The 12,007-nt window shown below is 49.8% G+C and overlaps 3 protein-coding genes across 4 annotated transcripts; 2 read left to right on the top strand and 1 right to left on the bottom strand.

The window, feature by feature from the left end:
* Positions 1 to 2,122: 2,122 nt before the first annotated feature.
* LOC100901756 (cdc25-like protein phosphatase twine) lies at positions 2,123 to 4,243 on the top strand. Its single transcript, XM_029113138.1, has 2 exons — positions 2,123 to 2,816; positions 2,889 to 4,243. The coding sequence occupies exons 1-2, from the start codon at positions 2,444 to 2,446 to the stop codon at positions 3,887 to 3,889; spliced, it is 1,374 nt and encodes a 457-aa protein (XP_028968971.1). The 5' UTR covers positions 2,123 to 2,443; the 3' UTR covers positions 3,890 to 4,243.
* Positions 4,244 to 5,026: 783 nt separating this feature from the next.
* Positions 5,027 to 7,250, bottom strand: Clc (clathrin light chain). Of its 2 annotated transcripts, XM_003738813.1 has the most exons (6): positions 6,996 to 7,250; positions 6,790 to 6,819; positions 6,527 to 6,634; positions 6,303 to 6,414; positions 5,964 to 5,975; positions 5,027 to 5,470 (listed from the first exon to the last, which is right to left on the bottom strand). In XM_003738813.1, exons 1-6 carry the CDS (start codon positions 7,129 to 7,131, stop codon positions 5,293 to 5,295), a joined length of 576 nt encoding a protein of 191 aa, XP_003738861.1. In that variant the 5' UTR covers positions 7,132 to 7,250; the 3' UTR covers positions 5,027 to 5,292. The 2 variants fall into 2 exon arrangements, with proteins under 2 accessions (XP_003738861.1, XP_018497377.1); XM_018641861.1 differs by lacking the exons at positions 5,964 to 5,975; positions 6,790 to 6,819 and having other exon boundaries at positions 6,996 to 7,247.
* Positions 7,251 to 7,670: 420 nt separating this feature from the next.
* Mtmr6 (Myotubularin related protein 6) lies at positions 7,671 to 11,548 on the top strand. The gene is made up of 9 exons (XM_003738846.2): positions 7,671 to 7,694; positions 8,474 to 8,605; positions 8,684 to 8,825; positions 9,030 to 9,187; positions 9,286 to 9,428; positions 9,516 to 9,645; positions 9,757 to 9,998; positions 10,111 to 10,964; positions 11,083 to 11,548. Exons 1-9 carry the CDS (start codon positions 7,671 to 7,673, stop codon positions 11,355 to 11,357), a joined length of 2,100 nt encoding a protein of 699 aa, XP_003738894.1. The 3' UTR covers positions 11,358 to 11,548.
* Positions 11,549 to 12,007: the final 459 nt, after the last annotated feature.

Here is a 12,007-nt window from a genome sequence, read left to right as displayed (position 1 = left end):
TAAGGAAAATATGATACGTACTGCTTCCGGGCCTCATGCTGAGCGCTATCATCGCTCTCTTATCCGGACACGTACTCAGACTCCCCGAGCCCGGGCAGCGATCCGTCCGAATGAGATGCTCTTAATCAGATCTCAGATCTCGACGTTGTTTCCAATGCCTTCGACTCGGTTCTCTGCGGAGGAGGGACTTCGGCGTACCTCCCGACTCGGGCTCGCCTGAGCACATTCACGAATCGGGTGGGGCATGCCTTACCGCTAAGATCGTTTTCTAGTGGACTACCGCAGGAAATTTCTCCGCAGTTCTTCCACAGCATCTCCTTCTCACGCGCGATCTTTTTCGCCGGATCGATCTGTCCGTCTGAGCGATCGCGCCCCGAACGACATATGTAAAGCAATGACACTCGAAGGGGCTGCTTACTCATGGCTGCGTCGGGTTCAATCTCCGGCGTAGAAAGCAAGAAGTCCACCGGCGGCGACATTCGGAACTTTAGACACAGTCGTGAGCGACCGTATTTTTTTTAGATAAACCCAATCGAAAGGGCAATAAAGTGCGCTTCGTTCCTAGTGTATTGAATTAAACTCGACGGGTTCTCGCGAATTGATTCAACGAAAGATCGATCGATTGAATGGAGAAGCAATTCATTCAACTAAAGAAATGGTAATATATGAAAACGTTCGCCTTCACAGTCGAAAGCAGTAGGGTTCGAGTCGACAGGGGATTGTTCGCCATTCGCCTCTTCAGGGGTGGGTTAACGATTCAAGACTAGCGAGGTGTCCCGGTCTCGCTTTTTCTTCGATCGAACTTGTCGCACACAGAGGATATGACAGCGTGCTCCAATGCAACAAACGGTAAAATTCCTCCCGGTGTGCTGGGTGATCCTTCCCTGCGTGGAGCTGCCATGATCCGTGAGCTCGAAACACGCGCTCTGAGCCCTCTACATGTGTCCGAGGGAGTCCTTTTACTAGCACTGAACTCTATGCTCACTTACCGAACGATTTTTGTACGTCGACTCCGGTCAGCAGGCCGGGAGTAAGTTGCGTCCCGATTGGACGGCGAGTTCGGTTTTCCTCGGATCCGACGTGACGCTAGCGGTGGTGAGAGCGTAGCAGATATTCAGCGAAAGCGTTTCGAGTGTGGAAACTCTAAGGCAAAACTCAATTTACTCACCGAAGTAGAAACACAACAGCTGCATCCGACGTCGCCGGATACGTGATAACAAGGGCGAATTTTCACTTAAACCGCATCGAACAGAAGAGAACGCGATCAGGAATTAAGAGTCCCACACAGCGACGCGCTCGTTTCGAAGAGAAGCAGTCCACCGGCGAAGACGATGGATGTCCAACCCGTAAGAGAGAAGTTTTCGCCCGCCACTTGTTTGTACTCCGGCCCGGTTTGTTGACGACAAATCACTCGATCCACTAATGATGGATTATCCTGCGGGCACCCTCTTCGCAGGATAGAACTTCTCGGATTTTGAGGAGATGATGATGGACGCCTCATGTAGTTCCAAGCGACAACGGCGGCGACGGCGGTACCAACAACAGCAGGCAGCAGCAGCAGCTTGTGTTGTTATTTCTCCTCGAGCGGCGTTGGTCGTCGCCTAGCCGGTCGGTCGGTCGTCGGCGGCCGCTCGCCGCCTGCTCTTCGGTTCGGCGGCAGCCGCGCCCTGAACGGACGCCACCACCGCGTTTTTCTCCTGGAGTCCGTAGGCATTGGACGTTTTTTCCGGGGGCCTCGCGTCCAGAAAAAAATTACGCTCGAATATATCCCGGGATGGGCCCGGGAGACTGACGAGAGAGGTTCGAAGGAGCTTTCGAGAGATGAATCAGATCCGAATTCGACGAAGTTGGGATCAAATTTTCATTTCAATAGGAGCAGTATTGGCCGGACCTTTAGCCCAGCTAATCTTAGGCGGAAATTCCGGAAAATTCAAGAAGTTCACTCAGGTCGCATGCAACCCTTCCGTTGGCTCCTCTGATCGGCGCGAACCTCCTCAGTGAGGGTCGAGAGCACAGCTCTCACCTGAAGTTCGCGCGCAGCGTTCGAAGCTGCCGCGACGAGTTTTGAAAAGCGCGCCCCTCGATTGGCGCCTGCGCCATAACTGCTTCCATATCTAACTAATGCTGCAGCCCGCGAGCAAGGAGGCCGACCCACGGAGGAGAACAGCTTCGTTTTCGGGAGACAGCCATTCCATGACAAGATTTTCAGTGTACGAACTTCAGTCACCGACCAGGCGTGCTTCTCGGAGCGTCAGGGAGCGCTGAGAGGCGATTTGTGCGAAAATCCGTTCCGGGGGAACGCAGTTTTCCAGTTCTGTTTTCAAATCGCTCGTTCGAAGCCGCCGGACCAGGATGGATCGCGACTGCAATTGATAGCCGTGGCCGGTGAGAATTTTCGTCGTCACTGAAGTCGAGATCGTATCCGAGAGTGCATTCATAAACCATGGAGGATTTCGCGTGTCCGTCCTCGGAAAATGTGTCACCCATCACAGACCTCTCCCGAAACCTCACGACGTTACGAACGTTGGGTGATACGTGGGTGGGCACTCCGCAAATGCCCTCGGCGCTCAAAAAGGCCGCCAACGCCACTCCTGATACCGCGGGAAGTTTCCGCCTCAAAACGAGTTTCACCCCTGGTTCCGACTGCGGCTCGGAAAGCGAAGCGGAACCGTCGCCATTAACTGTCAATCTCCATCGGCGGGTTATTTTGGCCCAAGTGAACAAATCCATCAACCACGAATCGCCATTCTTTATTAATCGGGTGACTCCCTCGTCGTCGAGCCGGAGATTTTTCAAACGTCCGAGCCTGGAGCTGAGTAGCGGCGACGCAAGTTCGAGCACCACCAGCAGCACCAGCAGCGGCGGCATTCCTAGTGCTGGCACGATAGAGGGTGGTGAAGAAGAGAGCTCTCTACGGAAAAACTCCTCCCAGGGCTACTGCTCTTCAACGTCCGACGGCTTCGCTTTGGACGAAGTGGGTCTCGACGAAGACGACAACGCCAACAAGGAGAACAGGGAGCCGGCGGATGCGGCTCTGGCTTCACTCCTTTCAGCACCGATCAACGTGCCCGTAAAGGATCTCTGCAGTCGGAGGGTGGGACCTTCCGCGCGTCGGAATTTGTCGTTCAACGCTGGCGGCTATAACAACGAGACTCCGATCAAGTCGAAGCGGTCTGACGATGATGATCGGAATACGAAACGGACACGACTCTGCCTCGCCGAGCGGACGAATATGCCGAAGATTCCGAAATTCTACAGCGAGTCCAATATCGATCGCGAAGCCGCTGAAGATGTGATCGATAAAGGCGCCGTAGAGATTCTTCCGACTATTGGTGCCCATAAACGGTGTGCTCTGCCGACGATATCCGTACAGACGTTATGCGATATCCTCAATGGCAAGTTCGACCAAGTCGTCAACTCGTTCGAAATCATCGACTGCCGGTGGCCCTATGAGTTTGACGGTGGGCACATCCGAGGCGCGAAGAATCTCTACACTCAGGAACAAATATTCAAGGAGTACCTCGAGAACAATCACGAGGAGAGCTCGGAAAACAGTGACGAGCTCGTTCCGTCCACGTCTCGCAGCAAAAAGAGAGACATTCTCATATTTCATTGTGAATTCTCCTCGGAGAGAGGTCCGAAAATGTCTCAATACCTGCGCGAGAAAGATCGTGAGACCAACGTGTATCCGAAACTCCATTATCCAGAAGTATATATTTTGAAAGGTGGCTACAAGGAATTCTTTGACTCGTTTAGGGAGCTCTGTGTACCTCAGGAATACATGAAGATGGTTGACGAGCGGCACACGGATGAATGCCGTCTCTACAGATCTCAGAGTAAAAGTTTCGAGAAAAAGAGCTTCTCTAGGAATCAGAGCAGTCGATTTTGAAGGGTGGGCATTCATTTTGGAGGCTCTGAATTGGTCTGATTGCGAGGAGTAGATTTAGAAAAGCTTAGAGAGAGGATTGACAATGGACCTACGGAGAGTTCGCGAGAGGAAAAGCGTGAGCGTGCAAATAGAAGAGCAAAAGTGCTAGTAGACAATGTCGGTTGTAGCGTGACAAATAATTGAGTGTTCGGGACAGTTTATAATTATGTTGCTGCCGGAAAATCAGATGACATCTTTGTGGGAAGGTTTGTGTATTTTCATTCATGGTACACCCTATGAGGTACATAGGTATACCGTAGGCTTTAAAAATGACTTGTCAAACAAATCAAAATAAACATGAGTCAGAGAATTCGAAACGAATTTTCTCGAGGTGTCTCTTTCCCTTCTGTCGTTCCCCCCCGAAGGAGATTTTCGACAGTGCTCCGCCGGGACGAGGCAGCACTCAGCGCGATCAATGAGCCGCTACTTGAGATCAGGTGTAGATGGAGATATTTCGATGCTCACAACAACGGAACACGGAATTTTCCGCGGCCTCGCGCACTGCGCCATCGGCACCATCGGGAGTACCCCCGCGACGTTCATCGAGGCGGTTCCAGAATCGGAGATATTTCCGTCCGTCCCGTGAGGCGTTCGCCGTCATGGATTATGTACTTTGATGCGAGATGTCATACTTCCCATGCAAATACCCCCTCAGCCCCTCATACAATGAATATTCCTACAAAGAGATGAACTCTCCGACTTGTGAATGAGCGGTTGGCTTGAAGGTTGTAAGAAGGCGTTCCTCTCGGGCCCTTGTGTCATAGTTTACCTCCCGACAGCTCCGGGTAAGACTTCACGACTAGCGCTTCGAGTGACAATATGAGGGAACGATGAAGAGGTAAGTACATTCGCTCTACATTCCTGGCGATTGACGACTTCGACGTTGACTGCGTGCGAATTGTTCAGGTGCCTGCCTGAGTATACCAAGTCTCTCTGCGGATTAATTTCGATACCGCAATGCGCCTTGTTCTGAGGCTGGATCGAATGGTTCAGCTCCCAGATGTTGCAAAGTGCTCCAGAATATCCAGACACATGAACGGGGGCTATCCGACTCAGATGCTCTGCATATCGCTCTCCGGCGCTTGGCAATGAGCGGACTTGTTATATTACGTCGTGAAAAACGCTGTCGAAGTCATTTATTTTCTTCAGTAATTCGATTTACGCTAGAGACTGTTGCACAAATTTAAGAGCACTCCGTGAGGCGGGAAAATTTTAGAATATTGGGTAATACGTAGGAGACGTATTAGTCTAGTAAACTTTGGCTCTTATCATATTCACTTGACGAATTCAGTCTGGTTATGATTGCGAGTTACTTCGAACACAAGGAACTCTAAGATTGAAAAAAGTTTCCCGATCCGAGGTTTCTACGCCTTCGACGTGGTGTTGGGTGGGGCCTGTTTCAACTGCAGGATCATCGATTTCATCCGCGATACGTCCTTCGTATGCCGGGCTGATTTTGGATTGAAATCGCACATTTTCGCAATACCTTCCCATTCTTCTCCCTTCGATGATTTTTCCGCAACGTACTCCTTCTCAGCGTTTCTGTAAGAATTGAGCGAGTCAATCAGATGTGGTCTCAACGAGTCCGGAGCCGAAGAGTGAGAAAAGTTCTCGACGGACATCACACGGAGGAATTACTAAAACGTCTAAGTAGGTACAACCAAATCGATCGCTTGGTAGAGTTCGATGGCATTTACGGAATCCAAGATCAGTCGTCGCGACTGTATGGAAAATCTACTTTCAGAGAAAATGAGGAAACGACAGACATGGTCATCGGCATGCCATCACTGACACGGTACTCGGCATGCAGGACAGCGTCCTTCGACTCAATCCAGTCTTGTCACTGAATCGCTCCCGCTGGACATCAAATGGTATGGGGCGTCGCGTGCAGCACTGTACGTCGGACTTGGGCACCATTTAGCTTTCAGAGCTATTCTCGAGAGCCGGGAATATGAGTATTTTAAGAAACACATTCTCAAAGCCTGGGGCTCGTGCACATTTCAAAACATCGCTCTCGTCCAAAAACCCAACTTACTTGGATAATTCCCTAACACGATTGATGGGAAACGATACTAGTTAGTATTTGTCTGAGCTATAGATCTCCTCGATCGCCGCAACATCCTACATCATCTTTCATACACGACTCAGTCTCAGTCAGTTTTATGGATGAGCATCTTTAGGCTTCGATATTCGCGCCAACGATCATGGGAGAAACTTGCCAGCTCTCGGCGTCCCACTGACAATGAGTTCCATTTCGGAGGTTAAATCCGACAAGATGGAGATCGGATGGACTAATTTCTTCGATCCCTCGCCGAGTTGTCCAAACGCAGATTGTTTTCATTATTCGTCAATGCGTCTTATTGATGTAGCTCACCTGTTGGTTTGCTTGGCCTTCTCGATTTGTTCCCTGTATCTGACGTACCACTCCTCGAGCTCTTTCTGCGCCTCTTCTCGCAATTCTTTCTTTCTGACCTCCTCTTGGGCATCTGGAATGTTATTCCGAATCTAGATCTTGCCTGGTAAGATTCTCGATGGTCTCAGTCCGTCAATAAGCATCGATTCCTGACAAACATAATCGACAGCGGAAGGAAATCGCACCTTTCTGTTCAATCAGCTTCTTTTGTTCGCCTCTCCACTTGCGTATTTTCTCCGGCTCCTCGCGAGGAACAGCCGGATGAGCCGAGATCCCATTGGTTTCCGGCAGACCTGATCAAGAAAAGCAAGGCTGATAAGTTTCGAACAGGAGTTCCGAGTCGCGGGTTTACTCTAGCTACCCGTGCGGATCGGGATTATTCGTAAGGGCGAAGTTCTCCTTCAACGGAAACAAAATGAGGAGTTTCTGAACGGAAGATTCTGCGTACCATGGTTCATTATTTCATCGTTTTCGTGACCTGTAAAACGGAGGATCCCCAAGCAATCGAAACAATCGGAAACTACCCCGAAACTATCAAATCATAGACGACCGCCACACAAACGACGAGCCAACTCGATCGAAGTGAAGTCGGAAGAGTCCGCAACCGCTCCCTCGACCGGCGCAATCACCATGCATCATAAAGCTCCATCTCACCATTTGTTTGCTGCAGCTGCTCAGTATTGATGGCTGCTGTCACGTCCTCGTCCACGATTCCCGCAAGATCCGCCTGCTCTCTGGCGAGGAATTCAGCCGCAGGATCTTCCTCCAGATTGTTCCCGAACTCTGACATGATTGCGAATTGTGCTATCGGTGCGGAAACTGATTGAGGCGTATCAGAACTTCACACGCCGTGTACTTGTCAAAGGGGCAGCAGCACTGCAGCTACCAGCAGCACTCAAATGAATTGCCACTGTTGTGGTTGTAGCAGACGACACGAAGTCGCAAGACACATGGTGTCGCATAGGGTCCTCTCTCGTAGCAGAGGGCGGTTCGTGAGCCAGCTCGGAGACCTCAACATTGTTCAGAGCTCCCCGCGCGTTGCATCTATCGCCTCACGATACGAAGTTTTCCCCTGCAAACGGTGAAATCAGCGAATCCAGCTCAAGTAAATTGGGACTTAGAATCACTACGGGTCAACCATCCCGCGAAATTCCATGCACCGGAATCTGTCGGCTCGAACTGTCATGGCTGCGTCCAGAGGTAAAGTGAGCGCAGCTTGATTGAGGCTGACTGTTCGAGTGAGCATACGGGACAAAGGTACGGAGAACTCCGTACATTACTCAATTCCCACGACGGCCCCAAAGAAGCGTCAAGACGTGGAGGTTCAAAATGAATATGATAAAAATACCAAAAGTGAGTGCGAATCTTGAACACTACCAACTCAATAGAGCAGTTGAAAATGAGCGGTGGTTGTTATAGTCGCTGACACTTGTTTTGACTTCGATCAGATAGAGCATCCCATCTTTCGGACGGAAAGCTCTGATGCCTCGATACCAAGGCCCTCAAATACCGCTTCGGTTCTCGACTCTCGCTATGAGCGAATTAGGACTCTTCCATTCATGATTCCTTTCGAGTGAACCTTCAGACCGAGAAAGGGTACACTCTTTTGAGGCTTGTTGCTCTTCTCGATGACAGGTCTCTCTCAGACTCAGATCTGAGGGATAACTTCCGGAGCTCAGTCGATCAGCGGGGTATCGGTACGGGACTTGATCAAAGTAGGAGGAGGCTCTGTTCTCGGAGAATCGGAGTCTTTCTCCGGATTGATTCCCCGGATTTCGTCGCCATTGGTCTTAGCTCGGCAATAGGCTGGCGATACGCCTTCTTCAAAGTTTGCTTTCTCGGAAACCCCGCTCGGAATCTTGCGGAAGACTGCGGATAACTCCTCATTGGCTTTCTGTGTCGCGAGTGAGCGGGATCAGTGAGCGGCTGACTAGAGACGCGAAAGAGAGTATATGCTAGGGAATGTCGATAATGTAATTTGCCATCTATCAATTCCGCCTCGAGCAGATATCGAGCGCGGCCATCGAGCGTACTGAATGGTTGGCTCATGATTCGCAATATCAGGATCCGGTGCTGCTATGGCCTTATGCTATAATGTCCTTAGTCAGTGAGGCATCGGATTGACCTTTCAGATTGAGAATGTTCGAATGTTGGATCGGTTCAATGAAAAAAAACATTCAGCGGGATCACTTTTCCTGACAACGACGCATCTCATATTTTCCGATAATAAGAGGGAAATATGGATGCTCCACATGCACATTCAGGTATTGCGACGGAAAATCTTTCTCCTCAAAGCTACATCACACATTCTGCGACGTGATAAATTCCTCCCCCTTTTCCAGACGGTAGAAAAGCAAGCTTTAACAACGAACGGTTGCCCTCTGGTAATCCGATGCAAAAATTTTCTCTCGGCAACCTTCCTCGTACCATTCGAGAGACATTGCCACGATATCTATGTCTCGCTATTGCAACTGTCTCAACCAGGTGAGTTTGGGAAAGATACCCGCCTCATATGATGAGGATCATTCTGCTACCTACGTGGAACCCGGGCGAGGACTTGAACCCATCGAGAATCGGTGATTCTTCGGTCGACTCTGCCTAGAGAGGCGATGGCGTATGGATTCTAGCCGGAGTTCCCAGGAACTCCACAAATGTGCCACCAGTATCAGAATGTCGTTGGGTTTGCAGGTCACGTCAGAGAACTCTTCTGCTTCCATTATACGGCATGTAGTGAGGACTTGCCCAAAACCTTGGGGTGGGACTTCTTCTCGCTCGAGGAAGAATTCCACCGACAGGGTGTCCCGAATAAATATTGGAGCAAATCCGATGTAAACTCAAAATACCAGGTCCGTGGCTTTCGAGATTTGGTCTAATTGGATAGGACATCAGAGCCGAAACTCGGAGCTGTAGATGTAGATCTAAAACCATTGATCACGTATTCTAGATCTGCGACACATATCCATCGATATTATTCGTACCGTCAAACGTGAAGGATCAGCAATTGATTGAATGCTCGAGATTTCGCTCTAAAGGAAGACTGCCCGTTCTAACTTATTTCCATAAAGCCAATGGCGCAGCAATCACACGGTGAGGCGCTCTTCAAGATGCCGATCGATAGCGAATCGGAAAGCGGCGAGTGTTGAGGGCATTCCTGACCTCCGCATCACTTTCCAGGTGTTCGCAACCCCTGGCCGGATTCTCAGGCAAACGCAGTCCTGAGGACGAGCAGGTTTTCGAATGCATACTGAAAAGCAACCCCAGCCCTAAAGCGCACTTCCTGTACATTGTTGACACACGACCAAAGGTATGGTGCTTCGGCGAACTTACTGTGTAGGAATGCATCTTTAGCCTCGACTCGAGACTCGAGAGCAGCATGCAGGAATTCTCGCGATTATCATGACGTATGTTCCGTTAGGTCAACGCCTTCGCACAACGAATGGCGGGAAAAGGATTCGAGAGCGAAATGTTTTACGAGAACGCAAAGTTCCAATTCTATGCCATCGAGAACATCCACGTGATGAGAGCTTCCCTGAGTAAACTTCTAGACGCGGCCGAAATGCGGACTACGAACTATGGCGCTTTTTTGGCCACATTAGAATCATCTGGATGGCTGAAACACATTCGGGCAGTTCTGGAAACAGCCAATTTCGTCTCGAGGTGAGCCAGAGTTTCGGAACCCATGTATTGTATCACACGGTGAGCCGGTCGTCCGGGTCGAGCTCACCGATCCGTTCGACCATTCTAATTCGGATCCGTCGACCCATTGCAGACAAATCCAGTTCGGTATCAGCGTTGTGGTTCATTGTTCGGATGGCTGGGATAGAACAGCTCAGACTTGCGCCTTAGCCTCCCTCTTATTAGATCCTTACTACCGAACCATCAAAGGCTTTCAAATGTTGATCGAGAAAGACTGGCTGTCGTTCGGTCACAAATTCATCGATCGGTGCGGATTCATTCAGAGTGATTCGAAAGAAGTCGCTCCGATTTTTACGCAATTCATTGACGCAGTGTGGCAATTGATGCAACAGTTTCCCGCTCAATTCGAATTCAATGAGCGCTTCCTTATCATCGTTCACGATCATGCTTATTCTGCGCAATTCGGAACTTTCGTGGGCAACTGTGAAAAAGATCGACGCGAACTCGATCTTTCGTCGACGACCTACTCCCTCTGGGGCTATCTAGCCAATAACATCAGTAGCTTCCGGAATCCTCTCTACACCAAGGATTCGACGACTCCTGCGGTGTTGGAACCGTGTCTGAGCTCGCAGGGTGTGCGATACTGGCGAGGAATGTACAACCGATTCGAAGCTGGCGTACATCCGAGAGAGCCAACGGGAGATCTGCTATCGGCTCTGAGGGACCATACTCTCAGCATGAAAGAACATTCTGAATATCTCAAGAAACAGATCGAGCAGCTCAAGAACGAGCTGGCTCACGACATTGTCTACGAATCGGACGTCGATCCACTCGGTGTCACCAAGGAGAAATCCGAAGTCATAATCGAAGATCACGAGAAAAAAACTTTCTCGAATCAAAACAGCTGCTATACCGACGAGCAGAAACATCCGTTGGCTTTGGCTGATGACAACACTGCCTACTGTAACAACGTGAACCTTGACTGTGGTGAGTTGATTCTCTGAGTTTTCCCATTCCTGGTTTTCCGAGGGCATATACGCTCGTCTGGTGAGGTGGAATACATGTTTGTTCCGCGCTCGATCATCGTTGCTCTCATCGTTTTCAGATAGCGAAACTAGTCTTAAAGTCGACAACATACATCAGAAGGGTTCTGTCGCCCTGAAATGGATGTCACTCAGGAAACCCGTCCAATGCCCATGTGCGCTACCAGTTGACTGCTCCTCGAGGAAATTCCATTGCTGGAGCTGCGGAGGAATTTACTGTGGTCGATGTCTCGATGGTCAATTAGCGTTACCCGGTCATCTGAGCGGTCGTAGCGTTACTGTGTGTCGAGCTTGCTTCAAAATGCTGACGAAATCACAATCCGAAGAAACCACCTAAGAATACGTGCATACGTCATTCGAAGAATGTTTCTGGTGATTTTTCTGGAATTTTTCTCTATGTCTCTCTCGTCAGTATTCCCTCAGTAGTTAAGACGATGTGATATACAACAGACACCTCTTACATGATTATTGGTAGTTGAGGTATTTAGAAGATGAAGCACTTTACTTACAGTTCGCAACTCGGAACTAGGTTAGTAGATCTTTTAAAAAATCGATTATAATAAACTATTCTCTTGACTCAAGAAAACTGAATGCAGTGAGTGTCTTCTCTCTCAACTCCCATCCTCGAGAAATGTCGGGCCAGTTCGAAGGCCGCGGAGCTCTACCCCAAAGCTCAAGTCCCAAGCATTGAAGATGCATATAAGCCACAGGCACCGTTACCCGCGGCGTCAATAGGCGGGGGCAACCGGGAGGGGCGTTGTCCTCGGGCGCTCGGACCTGGTCGACCTCTCCTCTTTCGAGCACTCTCTGACTCCGATCAACCGAGGATGACATATTTCCACCGTTAGTCCACAGGTACACGCAGACTTTCCGAGAGTTTTTATTTTCTGTTATATCTGTCATCTTCCCTGCTCCTCCTTCGCCATTCGCATGAGGGTGAGACAAGGAAGAAGCACTCTCCAGCTCATTTGAGAGCTGGGAGTTGGA

Source organism: Galendromus occidentalis, unplaced genomic scaffold, assembly GCF_000255335.2.
Source record: "Galendromus occidentalis unplaced genomic scaffold, Mocc_1.1 scf7180000076336, whole genome shotgun sequence".
NCBI classification, from domain to species: domain Eukaryota; kingdom Metazoa; phylum Arthropoda; class Arachnida; order Mesostigmata; family Phytoseiidae; genus Galendromus; species Galendromus occidentalis.
The sequence above is the reverse complement of the archived record's forward strand: the minus strand, read 5'-3'. Positions and strand labels throughout refer to the sequence as shown.

Bases quoted from the DNA above. Each gene is read 5' to 3' on its own strand.
- LOC100901756 (XM_029113138.1), top strand. From the start codon at position 2,444: ATGGAGGATTTCGCGTGTCCGTCCTCGGAAAATGTGTCACCCATCACA. The intron at 2,817-2,888 runs GTAGCGGCGACG...CTGGCACGATAG, and splicing joins ACGTCCGAGCCTGGAGCTGA to AGGGTGGTGAAGAAGAGAGC.
- Clc (XM_003738813.1), bottom strand. From the start codon at position 7,131: ATGTCAGAGTTCGGGAACAATCTGGAGGAAGATCCTGCGGCTGAATTC. The intron at 6,820-6,995 runs GTGAGATGGAGC...TCCGTTTTACAG, and splicing joins GCAGCTGCAGCAAACAAATG to GTCACGAAAACGATGAAATA. The intron at 6,635-6,789 runs GTACGCAGAATC...TTTCTTGATCAG, and splicing joins CGATGAAATAATGAACCATG to GTCTGCCGGAAACCAATGGG.
- Mtmr6 (XM_003738846.2), top strand. From the start codon at position 7,671: ATGAATATGATAAAAATACCAAAA. The intron at 9,188-9,285 runs GTCCGTGGCTTT...CACGTATTCTAG, and splicing joins ATGTAAACTCAAAATACCAG to ATCTGCGACACATATCCATC. The intron at 9,646-9,756 runs GTATGGTGCTTC...ATGTTCCGTTAG, and splicing joins TTGTTGACACACGACCAAAG to GTCAACGCCTTCGCACAACG.